Source organism: Oncorhynchus kisutch, linkage group LG8 (genome assembly GCF_002021735.2).
Source record: "Oncorhynchus kisutch isolate 150728-3 linkage group LG8, Okis_V2, whole genome shotgun sequence".
NCBI lineage: Eukaryota > Metazoa > Chordata > Actinopteri > Salmoniformes > Salmonidae > Oncorhynchus > Oncorhynchus kisutch.
The window spans coordinates 73,696,421-73,720,352 of NC_034181.2; the positions used below are offsets into that span (position 1 = coordinate 73,696,421).

At 42.9% G+C, this 23,932-nt stretch overlaps 1 protein-coding gene across 8 annotated transcripts in view; it reads left to right on the forward strand.

Annotated features, from left to right (window-relative positions):
* The first annotated feature begins 2,241 nt into the window (after window positions 1–2,241).
* Window positions 2,242–23,932, forward strand: part of LOC109895215 (leucine-rich repeat-containing protein 49) — a 62,232-nt gene continuing 40,541 nt past the window's right edge. For 5 of the 8 annotated variants that reach the window (XR_004210901.1, XR_004210903.1, XR_004210904.1 and 2 more), the window contains exons 1-6: window positions 2,242–2,474; window positions 2,994–3,069; window positions 3,140–3,372; window positions 4,428–4,631; window positions 5,817–5,883; window positions 13,112–13,255. Coding sequence is in view for 4 of the 8 variants with exons in the window: in XM_031831193.1 (XP_031687053.1) it covers window positions 4,462–4,631; window positions 5,817–5,883; window positions 13,112–13,255 (381 nt within the window). In the remaining 4 variants the exon portion in view is untranslated. Of the gene's footprint in view, window positions 2,475–2,504; window positions 2,827–2,993; window positions 3,070–3,139; window positions 4,632–5,816; window positions 6,434–13,111; window positions 13,256–23,932 lie in introns of those variants that run through there. The other 3 variants (XM_031831192.1, XM_031831194.1, XM_031831195.1) reach the window with 3 other exon arrangements.

Sequence of the window (23,932 nt, forward strand, 5' to 3'; positions counted from 1 at the left end):
ATATCTGTGGATTCCTGACAGTACGTAGAGCTATACAATTTTCTGTAAAAATTGCTACAGTATTTAGCGAATAATTTTTGGTCATCTGTAATAACACCATCAATGTTTAACTTATGGATAGTGTTATTTTTAGAGTGAAATTTCTCAAGTCTAAAGAAATAGGATGAATTCTGTTCTCCCTCCTCAATCCAGCTCCTTCTGCTTTTAATTTATATATATTATCCAGTTTATTTTGTAACTCAATTAGTTCCATCTTCTCCTCCCCCGAGAGGTCGGCTGGGGACCTCTGAGAAAGGGAAGTTAACTTAATGATCACCTTTTCCTTCTCAGCTCTTCTGGTCTTAGCAAGATTACTACCATATTTTATAAGGTATTTGGACACCTCAAATTTAAAGAGCTCCCAGTTGTTGCAATAGGATTTTTCTTCACAAGCCCTTTCCCAAAAGTGTGAGAGCAGATCTTTAACCTCAAATTTAACTATATCATTATTTAATAATGAGCTATTTAGCTTCCAGTAGGATTCTCTACCAAGGTTAGTATCAGGGGTAAATATTTTGATATCAATGTAAATAGCCCTATGGTCTGTGAGGGGAGTAGTACAAATATTTCTAGTAACACACTCACTATCAATACATTTGGATATAAGCCAAAAATATATTCTGGATTGTCTGGAGCCTGTTTTGTTACTCCAAGTGAAAGAGCTGTCGGCCAGAAACCTCTCTCTCCATATATCAGTAAGATCAAACTTTTCCATAAAAAGTATTAAACCCAAATTCTGATTGGTTGGCCTACCTGGGGGCCATCTATCAGATGAATTATCTATAGTAATGTTAAAGTCCCCTCCTATCAATAATAACAAATTGGGAAATTTAGATAGCCAATGAAGTATATGTTTCTCTATAGATTCTCATGTTTGGTATTGTACCCGTAGAGGTTTACAGTAATGAGTGTAATGTCATTGTAACTGATCACAAGACAAATAAAGTGACCAAAGGGGTCACATTCCGAGTGTAGAATATTACCACCAAAGGTATTTTTCATTGTATTGACACCAACCGAGCGTTCAGATCCATGGGAAAGCCAAATGTCGTTGCCCCACTGTGACCTCCAGAAGTTGGCATCAGCTGAAATTGAGTGAGACCCTTGAAAAAAGCAAAAATCTGTTCGAAATTGTTTAGCAAATAAAAATAAGGCCTTGCGCTTCACATTGTTTCGTAACCCCCTAGCATTAAGAGAAACTATAGACAAATACAAAACAACAAAGATTATATAAAAGTATAAACTGTAGTAGGATGAGTCAAAGACGTAGGAGCAGTGAATGTAAACGATAAGGAACCGAGATCTGCACCATTTAAGTCAATTTAAAGTCAAAATAGCTTATTCCATAACATAATTTAATAAAAAATGTTTTACATATAAACGTTCTGTCACATTCGGACCATAGTTATTTTGTTATGTCTTTGTTTTAGTATGGTCAGGGCGTGAGTTGGGTGGGTTGTCTATGTTCCTTTTTCTATGTAGTGTTTTTGTGTTTGGCCTGGTATGGTTCTCAATCAGAAGCAGGTGTCGTTAGTCTACTTAGGTAGACTTTTCCCCATATGTGTGGTGTGGATGATGGTTTCCTGTGTCTGTACCATACGGGACTGTTTCGACATTCGTTTGTTCATTTACGTTGTTATTTTGTAGTGTTCAGTTTTATATATTGAAATGGACACTTACCACGCTGCACATTGGTCCTCCGATCCTTCCTACTACGACAATCGTTACACGTTCCTAAGACCTTTTTTTGTAAATAAGTATTAATAACTAAATAGAACAATAACCGTGTAAAGTCAGAGCAGACCTATATACCCTTTAAAACAGTATTTTAGTTACTGTGACCCAGATTTGGTCAGTGATTCCTATAAACTGGGGTCATTGCGGAAAAGGTGATAACCTTGCCTGAGAATTGATAACAGGTAGTGTTAACCTAAGACCTAGGCTTTAGCTCCGGGGATAACAGTATAGTGGAATGCAGAGTAGAATACATCTAAAAAGTCGATTAGGCAGAAGTTGGATTTTCAGTACTAACCAAATGAACAATAATGATCTATTCCATTCTATTCTATTTCATTTCATATTATACCGGTTATTCTACAAGAGGAACCTTCAATTTATAGGGTTGTTGGCGGAATGTCTTATATTGAGACAGGATGTGGCGTAACCAAGTGGTGTCGTTTCCATAGAAACGATGGCCGTTGCCAGGGAAGTGAGTGCTGTGTCAGTGTCATGATGAGCCATTTTTAATTGTAGCATCAGCACAATACATTTTAAAAGATTAAACATTGACGTTAAACAACCAACAAAACTGTTTAGTTAGCCACATTATAGCAAGCTGACTGGCTAGCAACGTGGTAACACTAGCAAAAATGCGGCCACAAAGACAACAGATCAACAACAATACAGCCATTATAGGAAGGTGTCTTTCTCCCACGGTAAGAACGACGTGTCCACAATAAATAATCTTTACTTCCTCTCTGTCTTTATTAGGCAAGAGTTAGCAAGCTAGCTAGCTTATCCAGAAAGCTAATGCAACTCTGTAACAGTCACATAAATGAGCAAGATTGCTATCTATCTAGCTAACGTTACAGGGGCTGGGTTGCATGTTGTTGCTCCACAAATGAATGAATATTATCAAGTGGTCTTGGCTTTGTTCTTGTCACCCTATTGTTACAATTGCCAGTCTTAAGTTGCCTCATCCTTATCTGTCATTCCCCACAGGTCAACAGCTATAAACTGCACTTTACAGCAGTGAACTCTCAAATAGAGAGAAATGTTCAGAGACCAGTGAGTTTGCGTTTGTAGGGAGATGTATATATACTCATGTCCCCATTCCCCAAATTATATTTTTAATGAGACAATGCATGAACATGGAAAGCATGACATTGTGTCTTGAGTGCCCTTTAATTATCAAAGTAATATATTGCTAATTCATTAAATGTTTTATTTGACAGCTGGACGTCCGATGGTCTAAAGACTTTACAAACGGGATAAACATGGACACCATGAAAATGAATCCACCAAGACAAGGTACTACCACCTGACTAAGTTACAAGACACTGTGACCTGTCTCTGTCTTACCATTTACTTTTCTCTCCAGACAGCAGGCCTAATGCACACAGTGGCCGTGGCAGGCCCTGTTCCCCTGTGCCAGCATTTGTCAGTGAGTTTATGGGCCCTGAGCATCCCCTCCTACCCCCAGCTGCTGCTCTACCCAGTGGGCTGACTGGGGACCTGGGGCCACAGCCACACACAGAGTGAAGCCTAGGAGAGCAACCCACAGTGCAGGGGCCATCTACTCCCACAGTACCTCACCCCTCACCCTGCCAACTGGTGAGTGGCCGCCCTCAGGATCCTCCCGCTCTCTTCAGCAGTGCCAGCCCCCCTGCTTTTTTTCATGGATCAAAGGCAGTCTAATGGAACATTCTGCTCTGCTCATTCTGCTCTCTCAAGTTAAACATTTCTGGACATGAAAATCCTGATTATTATGAAAAATTATTATTATTTTATTTTCTGAACAAATGTGTCTTTGTAACAGGACCAGGTGATGCCATAACATTGAGTGAGAATTCTCCCTCTGGTTTTCCAATTGCCTTTCGTTCCTGTGATGATTGTGCTTTGAGTCCTTAGCGAATAGATTTGGACAGGTAGACTTAAACACTCATGGCTTTGTTTGTTCAGTGGTCTATGTAGAGTTTCTCAGTACACTGTCATGCAATAGAATGCTACATTTGCAATTGCTTGGATTAACCAGTAGGGTGCAGCAAAGTCCCTCATAAAGATTATCCTGCACTATGACAAATGCATGTCAACATTGCAGGCATAAAAGAAACACCTGAAACTAGATCCTCTACATACTGGTCTTGATGAGAAGAAGAAAAACTGTCGGGGGGAAGTTCTCTTCTGTACTATTCAAGCAATCCAGTAAATTTGGAGGAGTGTGGCTGGGCACGTTCAGCAGGATTGAACGTTTTAGAACATTCAGATAGAAATAGGCTATGTACATCAAACTTGCATCTCTGATATGTAGAATAAGGAATCACATCAGCTCTATTCACGGCATTTCTATCTGCAACGTTCGAGAACGTTTGGCAACTGAACAAGTCCTGTCACAGGCTCTCTTTCCAATTCCCCTGAAAACCGGATCATCCGTTTGTTGGGGACTCGGCAGAGACTAGTCAACAATAAACCATATCCATAGCCTCATCCACTTAGAATAATGAGATCTCCTGAACCCTGCGTGCCAGTGTTGGCAGACAGTGTGGTATCAAGTGGCATGTACCTTCTTTACTGTGAGCCCTCTCTCCTCTGCATCATAACAAGATAATACAGGGTCATCCTCTCACAGAGTGGTGTTGTTGACAATGCTTTTGTGTTTTGAGTGTCAGGCGTTGTCTGGAGGAGTGTCACCTGCTGGAGGGCATGGGTAGGCTGCGGCTGCTTAACTTTCAGCACAACCTCATCACGCACATCCACAATCTGTCTCATCTGCGGCACCTGGCCTTCCTAGACCTGTATGACAACCACATCTCCCAGATGTCTGGCATCTCAGCCCTGGCCTCTCTCAGAGTGCTTATGCTGGGCAAGAACAGGTTTGTGTTACGTCTCTCCAGCATACAAACAGAACAATAGGATAGGAGCTCCCACTCATTTCAGTGCTTTTACAGTGCATGGTTTGAAGGACAGATGAGAACTTTAAAAAAATTACTTTTACCCCTTTTTCTCCCCAAATTCTTGATATCCAATTGGTATTTACAGTCTTGTCCCATTGCTGCAACTCCCATACGGACTCGGGAAAGGCGAAGGTCGAGAGCCAGGCGTCCTCCGAAACACAACCCAACCAAGCCGCACTGCTTCTTGACACAATGCCTGCGTAACCCGGAAGCCAGCCACATCAATGTGTCGGAGGAAACACCTTACACCTGGTGACCGTGTCAGTGTGCATGCGCCCGGCCCGCCACAGGAATCGCTAGAGCGAGGTGGGACAAGGACATCCCTGCCAGCCAAACCCTCTCCCTAACCCGGACGATGCTGGGCCAATTGTGCGCCGCCCCATGGGTCTCCCAGTCGCGGCCAGCTCAGATGAAAAACTTTTTATGCTGTCTTTTTTTGGTGGGATTTTTTGTTACATTTATAAAGGTGTTACCGTAGGGATATGCACATCCTGCTTTTTGGATTAAGTGATACTGTATGACCGCCACAGCACAGCTAACCTATATATCAACCTCCATTGAAAAGTACTTTCCTGCAGGTGCCCAATTTCAGTACAAAACCCTACCACTGCTCTCTTTGTGAATCTTACATCTAATATCACCTTACTTTAAAACTAAAGGTCAGGAGGGAGGAAGATCATGGTAAATGCCACCGGGATCCCATCGCTGAGGTCTGGTTTTGTTCCAGAATCTGTAAAACCTGACATTTGTCTTTTTAGAACCCACTTTCAGAACAGTCCGCGGTACCTTTCAAGCAAAGCATACCACAGATTTAGGTTACAGTCCCCTGGAAATTCTATCAGAAACCTAACTTTCCTAAGTTACGGTTTGGTCTGTATAGAAAATTCTGGATGACAGGACAGTGGAAAACAGTCAACTTCCCATCAGTAGAAAATAAATTCCTACCGCTCTTTGACTATCCCATTTCCTGTGCCTGGTAACCATTCATTTAGCAGATGGGATACCAGCTCTTTGTCATAGTAACGTTGTGTTATAGGAGAGCTATCTTGTATAGAATACCAGAGAGGGTGATGTTAATATTATTGTCTGTTTAATGTTTTGCAGAATCCAGAGGATATGCAGTCTGGATAACCTGACTAAAATAGATATTCTGGACTTGCATGGCAATCAGGTACCATGTTTCAAACCTTAGAAAATTATAACTTCACTTACATTCCTTTTTGTTCTCTAAATATACACCCACATGCATTTATTGTCTGTAATGTTGTTTGCAATACTGTGACCAGTGGGGGACTGTGATATCTAGCTGTGAGGTTCAGCAAGAGCAGAGAGGCACTACCACCTCCCCCATGCTGCCGGTTGGTTACTACGTCATTGACTCTGGGCCCCTACAGTTAAGCTCAAGCAGGCTTGGCTGCAGGAAAGCAAACGCATTAGTTCCTGTTGTGAGGCTTTTGAGTACATTCTATATTCAGTTGTGTGAAGGCAGTGAGTTATATTTGTACTTTTAGTTGAAACTCAGTGCTCTCTCAGCCATTGTTACTTGAGTACTTTACCAAATTAAAACATATTTAGGAGCTTACTTCCACACATCCCAGTCTTGCTCTGGGTTACCTTACAGTTCTTCTTCAATTACTGTAATTTCTCTAACAGGCAAGGCTATTTCTGTTCCTTTTACAATGAAGGAAAACCTGATAAAGCTGTTCTACAACTCATGAATGGTAAGTTGAGCGAAGGCCGATTTGATGAGCTTTTCTCCTTAGATAGGCCTACAGTATGATCTGGCTGCTGTCACAACGTATTAAAAGCCTGTGAAGAGAGGGGATCACAGTAATGCTGGTGTCAAATCAGGATTTTGCCAGCACCTGTAAAAAGAGGATAGGATTGAAAAGTAATCTGTCCGCAGTGCTGGTTGTTTGAAAGGTGCTGCCAGTATATCGCCCACATTGCTCCAGTGAAAGTCAACCCAAAGTCCCTGTGAGACTCCTCTCTCTGACTCCGACTGCTCTTTTTCATGTGTCTTATACTCTCATTCCCAATTAAACATTGGTTTCTGTTAATCTACCCAGCAGCCGTTGTTTTCCACTGACTTCTGACCACGAAACATACTGTGTCTTCCTCTTTCCCTTACCACATTTGTACTTCCCAAAGCACAGCAGTGTTTAAGTCACCTATGTATGACCACAAATAAGGGATCATTTCTGCCCTTATTTCAAATGACCCCTGCCTTGCCTCTCGTTTTACCCAGAAGGGAGATGTGCTCTGGGGATAGGATGTTGTCGTATTTCCAGTTTGTTGGAAATGTTCAAGAGGAATATCCTCTTTGGGAAGGAAGGACATTCAAGCCCATTGACCAGGTCCTGGAGTTAGAGGATGACATCGTATTGTTAAATAACCTGCCCTTCCATTGGTTGAGTGATGGATTGTGCTCACAATATGATCCTCTGTATCTAGTTGACACTAGCGATAACGGCTGCTATTCAAGGACAAGGCTACAACATTTTTTATCCCTTGAGAGTTTTTGAATGGCACTACATTTATTGTATCAGGAATGCAAGGAGTACCAGTATATGATGTCTACAATGAGTTACATTAGAAATTCAAAATCATTAATCAAACAGACAATATTTAACTTGATTATGAAACTATTTTAAACTTACAATGCACTTTGCCATTTTTATTTTAAGACATATAAAGGACAGATGTGACCCTGCCTGAAGAGCAAATGTCCCTATAGGACATTAAGACTTCAACAGTGCCCTGACCTCCCATGTTCCTCCTCTGTAAAATGAGCGCGGAACCACTGTAACATATTTTGGATGCGTGATCCACCCCAACAGAAAGCAGTTCTACAGTTATCTGTAACACAACCCAGTTAAATATTTTCAGATCAGATGATCTAATCTGCCCCTACGAGAGATGTAAAATTACTGTTCAGTGAAAGATACAGCCAGTGTGGAGTGGACCCTCTGGCTTTTTTTTTTTAGCTTTGCAGAGGATGATGTCCCAATCCCAGCCAGGGCTGAGATGAGTTTAGCCATGTGCTGACTTGTGTTAAAGTGGACTTGAGACAGAGAGAATGCTTTTCATTGGAGCCATGGTGGAACTGTGAATCAAAGAGAACACCACTGGGAAGCCTCAGTTGGAGTGGAACATTACCTCAGTCTGTTGTATTTGTCAGCAGTCATAACAAAAGTTGTTTCAATCTCAACGTCTCTTGCCTTTCTCTCTGGTCTCTGTCCAATAACAACAGTATTATGAGAGGCATTTGGGGGACTTAATACACCTGGGCCTATTGTCAGAACTCCATAACTGAGATACCACCTCTACTATTCACTACTGGCAGCTGGACAACATACTGTACAAATAGACAGCTATAATAAAATGTATTTATAATCAATCAAATGTATTTATAAATCCCTTCTTACATCAGCTGATGTCACAAAGTGCTGTACAGAAACCCAGCCTAAAACCCCAAACAGCAAGCAATGCAGGTGTAGAAGCACGGTGGCTAGGAAAAACTCCCTAGAAAGGCCGGAACATAGGAAGAAACCTAGAGAGGAAGCAGGCTATGAGGGGTGGCCAGTCCTCTTCTGGCTGTGCCTTCCAAATAATATGAAAAATGGAAAATTAACAAATGTACAGAAAGATCGGTGCGAAGGCCAAATTACAGAGGAATAACTTTTTGAGGCTATTAAATCCTTTCAGTCTGGAAAAACCCCAGGGCTTGATGGCATACTGGTAGAGGTATATCATGTATTTTTTGATATACTAAAAGCTCCATTGTTAGATTGTTTTAACTATTCCTGTAGAAATGGTAGTCTATCAGGTACTCAGCAGGAAGGTCTGATTTCTCTATTATTAAAACAAGACCCAGATGGCAAATATAAAGATCCAGTCTATCTAAAAAAAAACTGGAGGCCCCTTACACTTCAATGTTGTGATCCAAAAATACTAGCAAAATGCATAGCACTCAGAATTAAATGGGTTTTACCAGGTATCGTTCATCCTGATCACACAGGTTTTTTACATGGACGACACATTGGAGACAATATACGACAACTAATAGAAGTAATAGAATATCATGAAACATATAAGAAGCCAGGAATGGTATTTATAGCGGATTTTGAAAAGGCATTTGATAAAGTAAGACTGGATTTTATTTATTAAAATCTATTTCGGTAATTCTCTTATTAAATGGGTAAAAATAATGTATAGCAACCCCAGGTGTAAAATAGCAAATAACGGCTACTTCTCAGAGAGTTTTGAATTGTCAAGAGGAGTTAAACAAGGGTGTCCACTGTCACCATATCTATTCGTTATGGTCATTGAAATGCTAGCTATTAAAATCAGATCCAAAAAACAACATTAGAGGATTAGAAATCCAAGGCTTAAAAACAAAGGTGTCCATGTATGCCGATGACTCAAGTTTTATATTAAGTCCGCAAGCTAGATCCCTGCAATGTCTCATTGAAGATCTAGATAACTTTTGTGTACTCTCTGGACTAAAACCTAATTATGATTAGTGTACAATATTACGTATTGGTTCTTTAAAAAATAAAACTTTTACATTACCCTGCAGTTTACCTTTAAAATGGGCTGATGGTGAAGTAGACATACTCGGTATTCATATCACAACAGCTATAAATAAGCTCTCCACAATGAATTTCAATAGAAAACTTGTAGAAATAGACAAGATCCTGCAACCATGGAGAGGAAAATACCTGTCTATTTATGGAAAAATTGCCTTGATTAACTCCTTAGTCATATCTCAGTTTACTCACTTACTTATGGCGCTGCCTACTCCTGATGATTAGTTTTTCAAATCATATGAGCAAAAAATATTTTGCTTTATCTGGGACGTTAAACCAGACAAAATAAAACGTGCCTATCTATATAATGAATATGAATTGGGTGGGTTGAGATTATTAAATATAAAAACACTAAACCTCTCTCTAAAAGCTTCACTAATTCAAAAGTTTTATTTGAACCCTAAATGGTTCTCAAGTAGATTACTAAGAAAAGCTCATCTTTTTGCCTTTGTGCAGATTGTCATGTCTCATTTTCGATTAATTGAAATGATACTTTTTTCAAAGTATCTCTCCTTTTCAATCAAGCATTGCAGAGCTGGCTACAATTTTAATTTAATCCCCCGGAAAAGACATGACAAATATTACAACAAATATTATGGCTGAACTCTAATGTGCTGGTTGATTAAAATACCTGTATTTATGGGAAAGATGTTTGAAAAGGGTATTTTGTTCTTAAATGATATTGTAAATTGGAATGGTAGAGTTATGTTCTTCATGGAGTTATCAGAATTGTACGTGAAGGGCTGCTCAATCCAAGAGTACAACCAATTGATTACAGCATTGCCCCAAAAAGGGAGGAGGCGGGTGGCAGCAGGAGGAGGTAGGGAACTTGTCTGTCTGCCTAATATAAAGGATCAAAACTAGCGAAGGAATAAAAATAGCATAAATAGGAAAGTATACCAGTTTCATTTGAGGACCAGGATGTTGACAACTGTGCCAAACAGATTGCAAAATAGTTGGGAAGAGATTTGACGTACTGATTCCATGGTATGAGTTGATATATAAAACAATGCAAGATTTTAGACTTTGTGCTTTTCAGCTAAAATGATTATATAGAATTTTTGCCAACCAACAAAATGATTAAATATTTGGGGCATAAAATCATCGAAGCTCTGCAGATTTTGTGGTGAGGATATAGAATCAATAGACCATTTATTTTGGTATTGCTCTCAGGTAGCCTGTTTCTGGTCTCAGGTTCAGGAATGGCTGAAAATGCATAGCATTGATCTAAAATGGACCCTAGAAATAGTACTAATAGTACTAATAGTTAGGAGATCTGGAGAGACCGGGTCAGTCAATTACTAATATACTAATACTCTTAGTAAATGTATGTATCTTCAACTCGCAGGCTGTGGATTCTATTTGATTAGATAGATTGAAATGGTATGTTAAACATCACAGCATAGTTGAAAGATATGTGTTGCTTAGAAACCCGAAGTGGGTGGCCAGCAGAGATAGATGGGATGGGCTGAGGGAAGCTGAGGGTTGGAATGTGGAATTGGAGACAACTGGGAGTGCAGTTACTGGGTGAGAGATATAATGATGGTCAAAGATAAAAGTTAAGTGGCAGTGTTTTTACAACTAATGCCGGTTTGCCTGAGGCTGATGCTGTGCAGGTGTTTGTACACATGCATATACACACACTCTCATTCAAATAAACACATAGAAGAACACACGCATACATGTAATAGTGCCAGACATGCACACAAACATACAGTTGGCATTGCTGTTATGATTTTAGTTGTCCTTGATGTCCTTTGTTTTAAAAACTTTTTTTTTTGCATTGTTTTTTGCTGTTTTCTTCTGTCTTCTCCTTTTTTCTCTTTAGTTCATTCTCTTGGTTGTTGGTTCATTGGGGGGTTCTTGGGGGTGGGGATTGGAATTCATTTTATTTTTTATTTTTCTTCCTGGGGGGGACTGTGGGAGGGGTCTCGAATGGTAGAGGGACAGCTATTGGGGATCTTGGAGGGGTCGGATTCATGTTTTTTGGCCTGGTGGTAGATTGGTCAACATGCCCTTGAGCAGGGCATTGACCCTGGATACTTCTGTGTGTCGCTCTGAATGGGAATTTGTTGGATGACTGGTATGATGTAGTTGTTGAGTGGCTTCACTGCAAGTATATTGTATATTTCGAATATATATATATATTTTTAAATGGAGCACAATAGGAGAAAGCCCTGCCTCCAGCTGTTTGCTTAGAAATTCTAGGGACAGTAAGGAGGCCTGCGTCTTGTGACCGTAGCTTATGTGTAGGTATGTACGGCAGGACCAAATCGGAAAGATAGTTAGGAGCAAACCCATGTAATGCTTTGTTGGTTAGCAGTAAAACCTTGAAATCAGCCCTAGCCTTAACAGGAAGCCAGTATAGAGAGGCTAGCACTGGAGTAATATGATCAAATTTTGGGGTTCTAGTCAAGATTCTAGCAGCCGTGTTTAGCACTAACTGAAGTTTATTTAGTGCTTTATCCAGGCTTTATCCGGGTAGCCAGAAAGAAGAGCATTGCAGTAGTCTAGCCTGGAAGTGACAAAAGCATGGATGAATTCTTCTGCATCATTTTTGGATAGAAAGTTTAAGATTTTTACATAGTTGGAAAAACATAGCATAGCACTGTTACACTGGCCTTAGAGTGCTTCGGCTATGAAAGCACTGTCTGGTCAAGCTATGAATGAGGAGAGTCAGAGAGAAGAGTGTGCCTCAGTATCACTCATGAAAGGGCTTTAGATGTGGAGAGCAGGCTGTCACCCCCCTCCCTCCCCTAAATGGAAGGGAAAAGTAGAGGCCCTTTTAGCCAGAGCTCTATACAGCTTCTGTCCTTTAAATGATGTTCACTGTTCATTTAAAGATTCTGCCCTAAGCTAACAACCATACTCAGTCTGTCTTGATTCATGTCTACTTGCATCAAGCTCACTGCAGGAGCCTTTCAACCTTTGACCCCGGAGTAACATGCAGTGTATCATCATCAAGGGAAAGGGAACCCCCACAGCCGGCCCCTCAGTAGTAGTTAGTTCTGTCTTGTATCCCAAATGGCATCCTATTCCCTATGTAGTGCACTACTTTTGACAAGTGCCATATGAGCCCTTGTCAAAGGTAGTGCATTACATAGGGAATAGGGTGCCATTTGGGAAGCATCCCTGACCTCTTCCTGAAATGGAGAGGACACAGGTCTGAGTGGCACACTCCTCACAGCCCCACACTCAGACTGACAGACAGGCAGCAACCGGGGAATCCCCTGGGCCCTGAAGTAGTTTTTTTCATTTTGACAAGAGGCCCTACAGGTCCCCCTCAACCAGAATGAGGCCAGGGCCACATTTCACTACTACTGACCCTTTTGGATTTTGGATGCCTTTTGGACTCATGGTTCAAAGAGAATACCGACTTTGTTTTCACATCGAAATTGAGGGTTGAGGGTTGAATTGGATCGTAACATTGTATGTTAAAAATTCAAAGATCTCCAACTCATTTGAAGGTATAATTTATTTTGGGCTGTTTTTAGCAGAGAATATGGAATGGCGTTAGGCTAGTAAATCAGGGTACACAGGTGTCTGCTCTACTCCGCTGTACTGAAGTTTTATTTTGCACAACAAACAGAACTGGCATGTCTCATCATTTGATTTAGACAACACAGAGCATATTCTCAACACTAAAAATCACCCTTATGGCCCCTATCACCAATATATTTACAACAGCACAGCCTCAAGACAAGCCCCTGAAGGTGTGAGTCTAGTCTTTCATTCATCATGACTTAAGAGAACATTTCACCAGTTTATCACAGTGATGTTTCTGTCTGTGTTTCCCTGTGCCTTCAGATCTCCCAGATAGGGAACCTCTCCCACCTGTCTGAGCTGCGTGTGTTGAACTTGGCAGGGAACTGCATCTCCAGGGTGGACAACCTGCAGGGCCTGGACTCACTGACCGAGATCAACCTGAGACGCAACTGCATCTCCACTGTGGTGAGGGAGAGGAGATGAGGGGATATTTCTTATAAGGATCCCCATTAGCCGAGGCCAATGGTGACAGCTAGTCTTACTTGGAAAAATAAATTACAGACAAAATACTTTACAATTTACACTACTGTTCAAAAGTTTGGGGTCACTTAGAAATGTCCTTGTTTTCCATGAAAGCATGCATGAAATGAGTTGCAAAATTAATAGGAAATATAGTCAAGACATTGACAAGGTTATAAATAATGATTTTTAACTGAAATAATAATTGTGTTCTTCAAACTTTGCTTTCGTCAAAGAATCCTCCATTTGCAGCAATTACAGCCTTGCAGACCTTTGGCATTCTAGTTATCAATTTGTTGAGGTAATCTGAAGAGATTTCACCCCATGCTTGTGTGTACTATTTAATGAAGCTGCCAGTTGAGGACTTGTAAGGCATCTGTTTCTCAAACTAGACACTCTAAACTACTTGTCCTCTTGCTCAGTTGTGCACCGGGGCCTCCCACTCTTCTTTCTATTCTGGTTAGCGCCAGTTTGCGCTGTTCTGTGAAGGGAGTAGTACACAGCGTTGTACGAGATCTTCAGTTTCTTTGCAGATTCTCGCATGGAATAGCCTTCATTTCTCAGAACAAGACTGACGAGTTTCAGAAGAAAGTGCTTTGTTTCTGGCAATTTTGAGCCTGTAATCGGTCACACAAATGCTGATGCTCCAGTAATCTAAGCTAGTCTTAAAGAAGGACCGTTTTATTGCTTCTTTAACCAGGACAACAGTTTTCAGCTGTACTAACATAATTGCAAAAGGGTTTTCTAATGATCAATTAGCCTTTTAAAATTATAAACTTGAATTAGCTAACACAACTTGCCATTGGAACTGTCACGACTTCCGCCGAAGTCGGTTCCTCTCCTTGTTCAGGCGGCGTTTGGCGGTCGACGTCACCGGTCTTCTAGCCATCGCCGATCCACCTTTCATTTTCCATTTGTTTTGTCTTGTTTTCCTGCATACTTGGTTTACATTCCCTCATTACTTGACATGCATATAACCCTTTGTTCCCCCCATGTCTGTGTGTGGAATTGTTTCTTGTAAAGTGTATGTGCACTTCAGACTGGTTTGCTACGGGATATTTCAACCCGTATTTTGTTGTTCTGAGTGCAGTTTGTTTTGCTCATTAAACTGCTCCGGTTGTTGCCCAGTTCTGCTCTCCGGCGCCTGACTTCCCTGCAGCCAGTTACACACCTCTTACAGAATTCCACACCCAAATATGGAGTCAGCAGGAGCAGATGCCCCTGGTATAGGGGTCGAGGAGCGCGTCCGGGGGAACACGGCAATGCTCCACCGTCTCGGCGCCGCCATGGACCGCGTCGTCCAAACCATGGACCGCTGGGAGAGACAGGGAGTTCCTCCACCCCACCAGCTCAACCGGGGTCTCCACTACTCGCCCCCCCCCCTGCACCCGGTCCAAGTGGGATTCGTCTCACCCTTCCTCGGGAGTACGATGGGACGGCTGCACTATACCTGGGACGGCTGCTGGATCTATACCTGGCAACCGTCCACCCGGCTCCTTCGGGCCGTGAGAGCCGTGAGAGGGTGTCCGCCCTCGTCTCGTGCCTCTCGGGGAAAGCCCTGGAGTGGGCCAACGCCGTGTGGGGAGGAGACGCGGCACTGGATCATTTAGAGGATTTCACCCGCCGCTTCCGGGCAGTCTTCATTCAGTCTTCGGTGATCGTCTCTTCCATCTGAGGCAGGGGACGAGGAGCGCTCAGGAGTTCGCGATGGACTTTCGGACCCTGGCTGCCGGCGCGGGATGGAACGACAGGGCCCTGTTCGACCACTATTGCTGCAGTTTTCGCGAGGACGTCCGTCTGGAGTTGGCCTGCAGGGACACCCCCCTAACCTTTGACCAGCTGGTGGACCTGTCAATTCGGCTGAATAACTTGCTGGCTACCCACGGACGTCCAGAGCAGGGTCTGTCGGTTCCATCCCCCAGCACCACCGCTCCGATGCCCATGGAGCTGGGAGGTGCTGCGCTCAGGGATACCGGAGGAGGTTCCGTCACGTGCACCATCTGTGGCCGCAGAGGTCACACTGCCGGTCGGTGCCGGGTTGGTTCTTCTGGGGGTCGAGGCAGCAGGCAGGGCACTCTGGCGTCACCCCAGGTGAGCCGGCACCATTCTCACCCAGAGCCCTCTGTTGCACACCTGTTTTTGTATGTTACTTTTCCTGAGTTTTCCCCGCATTCCCAGCATAAGGCGCTCGTCGATTCAGGTGCGGCTTGGAATTTCATAGACTGATCATTCGCCCATAGTTTAGGGATCCCCATTGTTCCAGTGGCTATGCCCTTCCCAGTTCACGCCTTTGACAGTCGACCATTAGGGTCAGAGTTGATTAGGGAGGCCACCGCTCCCCTGAGCATGGTGACGCAAGGGGATCACAAGGAGAGAATCAGTCTCTTCCTCATTGACTCTCCTGTGTTTCCCGTGGTGCTAGGTCCACCCTGGTTAGCCTGTCATTACCCCCACTGTTTCATGGCAATGGAGGGCTCTCACGGGGTGGTCGCGAGAGTGCTCGGGGAGGTGTTTAGGGGTTTCCATTGGTTCTACTACGGTGGAAAGTCCAGACCAGGTCTCCACCGTGCGCATTCCCCCCGAATATGCCGATTTGGCTCTCGCCTTCTCCAAAAGGAGACTCAATTACCAATCCAACGTCGGGGGGATTGTGCGATAAATCTCCTGGTAGATGCCGCACTTCCTAGGAGTCACGTGTATCCCCTGTCACAGGCGGAGACTCCGGCTATGGAAACATATGTCTCCGAATCCCTGCGTCAGGGTACATTCGGTCCTCTACTTCACCCGCTTCCTCAAGTTTCTTTTTTGTGAAGAAGAAGGACGGGGGTCTGGACCCATGTATTGACTATCGAGCTCTTAACCAGATCACTGTGAAGTATAGTTACCCGCTGCCTCTCATAGCTACAGCGATTGAGTCAATGCACGGGGCATGCTTCTTCACGAAACTAGATCTCAGGAGCGCTTACAACCTGGTGCGTATCCAGGAGGGAGACGAGTGGAAGACAGAGTTCAGTGCCACTTCAGGGCATTATGAGTACCTCGTCATGCCATACGGGTTGATGAATGCTCCGTCAGTCTTCCAAGCCTTTGTGGACGAGATTTTCAGGGACCTGCACGGGCAGGCTGTAGTGGTGTATATCGATGACATTCTGATATACTCCGCTGCACACGCCGAGCATGTGTCCTTGGTGCGCAGGGTGCTTAGTCGACTGTTGGAGCATGACCTGTATGTCAAGGCTGAGAAATGCCTGTTCTTCCAGCAGTCCGTCTCCTTCCTAGGATTCAGCATTTCCACCTCAGGGGTGGAGATGGAGAGTGACCGCATTTCAGCGGTGCGCAATTGGCCGACTCCCACCACGGTAAGGGAGGTGCAACGTTTTCTAGGGTTTGCCCGGGGTTGACATGCATATAACCCTCTGTTTCCCCCTATGTCTGTGTGTGGAATTGTTTGTTGTAAAGTATATGTGCACTTCAGACTGGTTTGCTACGGCTTATTTCAACCTGTATTTTGTTGTTCTGGGTGCAGTTTGTTTTGCTCATTAAACTGCTCCGGTTGTTACCCAGTTCTGCTCTCCTGCGCCTGACTACCCTGCAGCCAGTTACGCACCTCTTACAGGAACACAGGAGTGATGGTTGCTGATAATGGGCCTCTGTACACCTATGTAGATGTTCCATTAAAAATCAGCCATTTCCAGCTACAATAGTCATTTACAACATTAACCATGTCTACACTGTATTTCTGATCAATTTAATGTTATTTTAATGGACAAAAAATTTGCTTTTCTTTCGAAGTGACTCAACTTTTGAACGGTAGTGTATATATATTTAAAAACATTAACGTGTGTGTGTGTGTGTGTGTGTACATCTATCAGTTACACATATATGTCAGTATATACACACAACATAGCATACATACTGAGAGCTGCTGGGTTTTGAGATCTGAGGGGCCACAGGCTGGGGTTGGTGGATGGACTGCAGGCATGACATACTGAGGGGGCTACTGACTGGCTGATGGTAGAGCAGAGCCCTGGCTGTTCTGAACTGAAGCAGCTGGATCGTGTCTAATCCTTTGGGCTCACACTAATGCACTGTGCAGATGTAATGGCTCAGGCCTATAGTGATTCAGATCAGTGCTAAGATCGCAAACAGCTTGGCCCTTCTATCATCACAGTAATGGTTGAAGATGGTTCCCCCCACTCTGCAATATACTGTGCAAGAACAGTATGCTGCTGTGTTGCTAATGCTGCCAATTATAACAGATGCACACATCCAACTGTCGTGCAGCTGATGGCTTAAGCTAGTCCTCAAGGTGTTGCCAGTGTCTGCCCCCCTACCTACTCACGCATTGAGATTTGTAGACAGATTATAATTTTCTTCTTAGATGATGATGTTAGCTGCAGATTCTTCTTTCATCTTGTTATCATCCCCCGCTGCTGGCACAAGCCTTTGCATGTTTTCCTTATTTTGATGTTTGTCTTGGTATCACATTTAGAATCATTTCTGTTTCATGTCTCACCAAGAAAAAACACGAAGTGAAGTAGCATACTTGTCCTCCTGTCATTCATTTACGGTGGTTACCAAGGGGAAATAGCTAGCTCATTAACCCCTCCTCATGCTGACTCCAGTGGAAGTGAAATAGGATATTTTTTAAACAGAAATTCCCTCCCCCTAAGTTTCTATAGTATAGTATTTCTGATCAACAGAGGAGCACAAACAGGCTTAAACAGGTCCTTCATTTGTATACAAGTCTGACATCTCCAAACCCTTCCCTCACTTGGTATGTTGGAAAATTCAACAAGCTCTCAGTCCCACGTCAGAATTAGACGTTCATTCATGTTTCTCAAACATCAAATTTCAAAGTGTTTAAGGTTAAGTTTAGGCATTAACTCTGAATTTTTAAGGTTAGGGTTAAGTTGAGGCATTAACTCTGAAATCTTATGTTTAGGCATTAACTCTGAATGGTTAAGGTTAGGGTTAAGTTTAGGCATTAACTCTGAAATCTTATGGTTAGGCATTAACTCTGAATGGTTAAGGTTAGGGTTAAGTTTAGGCATTAACTCTGAAATCTTATGGTTAGGCATTAACTCTGAATGGTTAAGGTTAGGGTTAAGTTTAGGCATTAACTCTGAATGGTTGAGGTTAGGGTTAAGTTTAGGCATTAACTCTGAAATCTTATGGTTAGGCATTAACTCTGAATGGTTAAGGTTAGGGTTAAGTTTAGGCATTAACTCTGAATTTTTAAGGTTAGGGTTAAGTTTAGGCATTAACTCTGAAATCTTATGGTTAGGCATTAACTCTGAATTTTTAAGGTTAGGGTTAAGTTTAGGCATTAACTCTGAATGGTTAAGGTTAGGGTTAAGTTTAGGCATTAACTCTGAATGGTTAAGGTTAGGCATTAATTCTGAAATCTTATGGTTAGGCATTAACTCTGAATTTTTAAGGTTAGGGTTAAGTTTAGGCATTAACTCTGAAATCTTATGGTTAGGCATTAACTCTGAATTTTTAAGGTTAGGGTTAAGTTTAGGCATTAACTCTGAAATCTTATGGTTAGGCATTAACTCTGAATTTTTAAGGTTAGGGTTAAGTTTAGGCATTAACTCTGAATGGTTAAGGTTAGGGTTAAGTTTAGGCATTAACTCTGAAATCTTATGGTTAGGCATTAACTCTGAATGGTTAAGGCAGTGGCTCCCAAACTGTGAGGCACGGCCCCCGAGCACGGGGATCAAAAATATACATATGCACTACCGGTCAAACATCTTAGAACACCTACTCATTAAAGAATTTTTATTTATTTGTACTATTTTCTACATTGTAGAATAATAGTGAAGACATCAAAACTAGGAAATAACAGATATGGAATCATGTAGGGGGGGCTGTTCCCCAATACTGGAGGGGGCCCCAAGTGAATTTTGGGGGGGGATTAAGGTTTATATCATTGGATTTAAACATTCAACCTACTTTTGTACCTGGGGCAGATGTTTACTCCCATCCCTGTCCACAACGCCTTAGCAAAACCGAAACCTTCTTGAAGGTAACAGCGCTCATGGTTGCCTCTAGTGGCCAGTTTCTATGTCATCTCCCGACATCATCAGACATGGATGGACATCTAATCCTGACTTGTATCACGTGACCAGGCCGGATATTTTTTTTTTTTTACAGAAATGTCACAACTTATCAACTACAGCTTCTGTTTACTCACTTAGAAGTTTTGCTGAAAGTACTTTTAATAATCGGATATAATGTTTTATTGGCCTCACTGGAAAAAATTCTACCCTCCAGCATTTTTCTCAAGGCTCTTTCATTATCCGGATTGCAGGCGCAAACTAAACACAGATACTTTCAGGTGTCTTAAAAGGTTTTCCTTTTCATTCTAGATAGGAATAGAGTGGATATTTGGAAAGGACTTGAAGGGAAAGACAAATACATTGAAGTGCACTTTTCCAAACAGGTTTAAACCTACACTTAAACATTGGGCTCAGTTACATGGAAGGACAGTATTTTAGACATTCTGTATGTATAACCCTTTGGGTACTGTGCTACATAGAGTACATGTCTGAAAGGTTTGTTTACCATAGAAAACCATCCTAAATGACACCTAAAATGGAACAGTTTGGAGATGATGGTAACAGAGTAACACTCTGTTTGTGATGAATGCGTGAGATACTGTTCTGTATGGTTTTAGTCTGTATATTGTATGCACTCTCTAAAAGACAAGTAACTTAAGCAACCTCAGCCATTTTATTTATTTATTTATTTTACCTTCATTTAACCAGGTAGGCAAGTTGAGAACAAGTTCTCATTTACAATTGCGACCTGGCCAAGATAAAGCAAAGCAGTTCGACAGATAAAACGACACAGAGTTACACATGGAGTAAAAACAAACATACAGTCAATAATGCAGTATAAACAAGTCTATATACAATGTGTGCAAATGAGGTGAGAAGGGAGGTAAAGGCAAAAAAGGCCATGATGGCAAAGTAAATACAATATAGCAAGTAAAATACTGGAATGGTAGTTTTGCAATGGAAGAATGTGCAAAGTAGAAATAAAAAATAATGGGGTGCAATGACCAGGTCACCAGTAGCACTTACTAAGGATCTCTCTCTCTCTCTCTCTCTCTCTCTCTCTCTCTCTCTCTCTCTCTCTCTCTCTCTCTCTCTCTCTCTCTCTCTCACACACACACACGTTTGTTGGCGCTTCTCTTTATAGTGTTGTTGCGTGCAGCAGAGACAGAGGTTATGAGAGGCTGTGTTGGCACAGTAATGGTTGTAGGGGAGCTCCTCAGTGTGTGAGAAAATCAAACACACGTCAGCTGTCAGCATAGCTTGGGTGGAGCTGAGCTGTAGAGGTGAAGCCCAGGACACGCAGGAGAGAGACGGACACCAGGTTCAGACACACCTCCTCGTCTCTGGTCCCCTGCTGTTAGAAGATGAGATAGACAGTGGTGGACAGACAGTGGGCTTTTTTTATGCACCACATCAGCCCAGTGATGACATCACTCTGTCTGAGACTGTCTAAATATAGACTCAGCCACGGTCGGGGCTGGAAGTGCTGTTGCACTGACGGAGAAGCAGAGGTGAATATTCAGTCTGGGAAGCAGGTGTATGTGTGGTAGACTATGTGCTCATACTCTGGTATGAATTGCATTTTCAGCATGCAGAAATGTATGTTATAAGGATTCATTGCAGCGTTCTCCTCAAAGCCTACTATGTGACACTGTGAGTGGGAGCGCACAGTCATCTAATGTCTTTATTTCAGGAGCAGAGCGTTCCTGTCACTATGGGGATGCAGCAGCAGACAGTACTGTTAATGTGTGTTCTCATGTAGCAGTAGAGAAATGTTCCTATAAAAGCAAATGGCAGAGATTACAGCCTCCCTCGCACCTGTCTCTGCAGCCGTCTTCATCGACCTGGCCAAGGCTTTCGACTCTGTCAATCACCGTATTCTTATCGGCAGACTCAACAGCCTTGGTTTCTCAAATGACTGCCTTGCCTGGTTCACCAACTACATCTCAGACAGAGTTCAGTGTGTCAAATCGGAGGGCCTGTTGTCCGGACATCTGGCAGTCTCTATAGGGGTGCCACAGGGTTAAATTTTCAGGCTGACTCTTTTCTCTGTATATATCAATGATGTCGCTCTTGCTGCGGGTGATTCTTTAATCCACCTCTACGCAGACGACACCATTCGGTGTACATCTGGTCCTTCTTTGGACACTATGTTAACAAACCTCCAAACGAGCCTCAATGCCATACAACACTCCTTCTGCTCTTAAACGCTAGTAAAACTAAATGCATGATCTTCAACCGATTGCTGCCCGCACCCTCCTGCCCGCCTAGCATCACTACTCTGGACGGTTCTGACTTAGAGTATGTGGACAACTATAAATACCTAGGTGTTTGGCTAGACTGTAAACTCTCATTCCAGACTCATATTAAGCATCTCCAATCCAAAATTAAATCTAGAATCAGCTTCCTATTTCCTTCACTCATGCTGCCAAACATACCCTCGTAAAACTGACTACCCTGCCGATCATTGACTTCGGCGATGTCATTTACAAAATAGCCTCCAACACTCCACTCAGCAAATTGGATGCAGTCTATCACAGGGCCATCCGTTTCGTCACCAAAGCCCCATATACTACCCACCATTGCGACCTGTATGCTCTCGTTGGCTGGTCCTCGCTACATATTCGTCACCAAACCCACTGGCTCCAGGTCATCTACACGTTTTTGCTAGGTAAAGCTCTGCCTTATCTCAGCTCACTGGTCACCATAGCAACACCCACCCGGAGCACGCGCTCCAGCAGGTATATTTCACTGGTCATCCCCAAAGCCAACACCTCTTTGGCTGCCTTTCCTTCCAGTTCTCTGCTGCCAATGACTGGAACGAATTGCAAAAATCACTGAAGTTGGAGACTTATATCTCCCTCACTAACTTCAAGCATCAGCTGTCAGAGCAGCTTACCAATCGCTGCAGCTGTACACAGCCAACCTATAAATAGCCCATCCAACCAACTACCTACCTCGTCCCCTTATTGAAAAAAATCAATTTCTGCTCTTTTGCACACCAGTATTTCTACTTGCATATCCTCATCTGCACATCTATCACTCCAGTGTTAATTGCTCAATTGTAATTACTTCGCCACTATTGCCTATTTATTGCCTTACCTCCTTACTTCATTTGCACACACTGTATACAGACTTTCTATTGTGTTATTGACTGTATGTTTGTTTATCCCATGTGTAACTCTGTATTGCTGTTTTTGTCGCACTGCTTTGCTTTATCTTGGCCAGGTCGCAGTTGTAAATGAGAACTTGTTCTCAACTGGCCTACCTGGTTAAATAAAGGTGAAATAAAATAAATAAATACCAAATAATTCTACACACAATACCCCATAATGACAATGCCAAAACAGGTTTTTAGAAATGTTTGCAAATTTAGTAAAAATAAAAACAGAAATAGCTTATTTACATAAGTATTCAGACCCTTTGCTATGAGACTCGAAATTCAGCTCAGGTGCATCCTGTTTCCATTGATCATCCTTGAGATGTTTCTACAACTTCATTGGAGTCCACCTGTGGTAAATTCAATTGATTGGACATGATTTGGAAAGGCTCACACCTGTCTATATAAGGTCCCACAGTTGACAGTGCATGTCAGAGCAAAAACCAAGCCACGAGGTCGAGGGAATTGTCCGTAGAGCTCCGAGAAAACATTTTGTCGAGGCACAGATCTGGGGAAGGGTAACAAAAGATGTATGCAGCATTGAAGGTCCCCAAGAACACAGTGGCCTCCATTATTCTTTTTTACCTTTATTTAACTAGGCAAGTCAGTTAAGAACAAACTCTTATTTTCAATGACGGCCTAGGAACAGTGGGTTAACTGCCTGTTCAGGGGCAGAACGACAGATTTGTACCATGTCAGCTCAGGGATTTGAACTTGCAACCTTCAGGTTACAACTTGGAAAAAGTTTGGAACCACCAAGACTTCCTAGAACTGGCCGCCCGGCCAAACTGAGCAATCGGGGGAGAAGGACCTTGGTGAAGGAGGTGACCAAGAACCAGATGGTAACTCTGACAGAGCTCTAGAGTTCCTCTGTGGAGATGCGAGAACCTTCCAGAAGGACAACCATCTCTGCAGCACTCCACCAATCAGGCATTTATGGAATAGTGACCAGATGGAAGCCACTCAGTAAAAGACACATGACAGCTCTCTTGGAGTTTGCCAAAAGGCACCTAAAGGACTCAGACCATGAGAAACAAGATTGAACTCTTTGGCCTGAATGCCAAGCGTCACGTCTGGAAGAAACCTGGCACCATCCCTACGGTGAAGCATGCAGCAGGGACTGGGAGACTAGTCAGGATCGAGGGAAAGATGAACGGAGCAAAGTACAGAGAGATCCAAGACAACGCAGGAGTGGCTTTGGGACAAGTCTCTGAATGTCCTTTGAGTGGCCCAGACTTAAACCTGATCGAACATCTCTGGAGAGACCTGAAAATAGATGTGCAGCGACACTCCCCATCCAACCTGACAGAGCTTGAGGGGATCTGCAGAGAAGAATGGGAGAAACTCCCCAAATACAGGTGTGCCAAGCTTGTAGCGTCATACCCCAAAATACTTGAG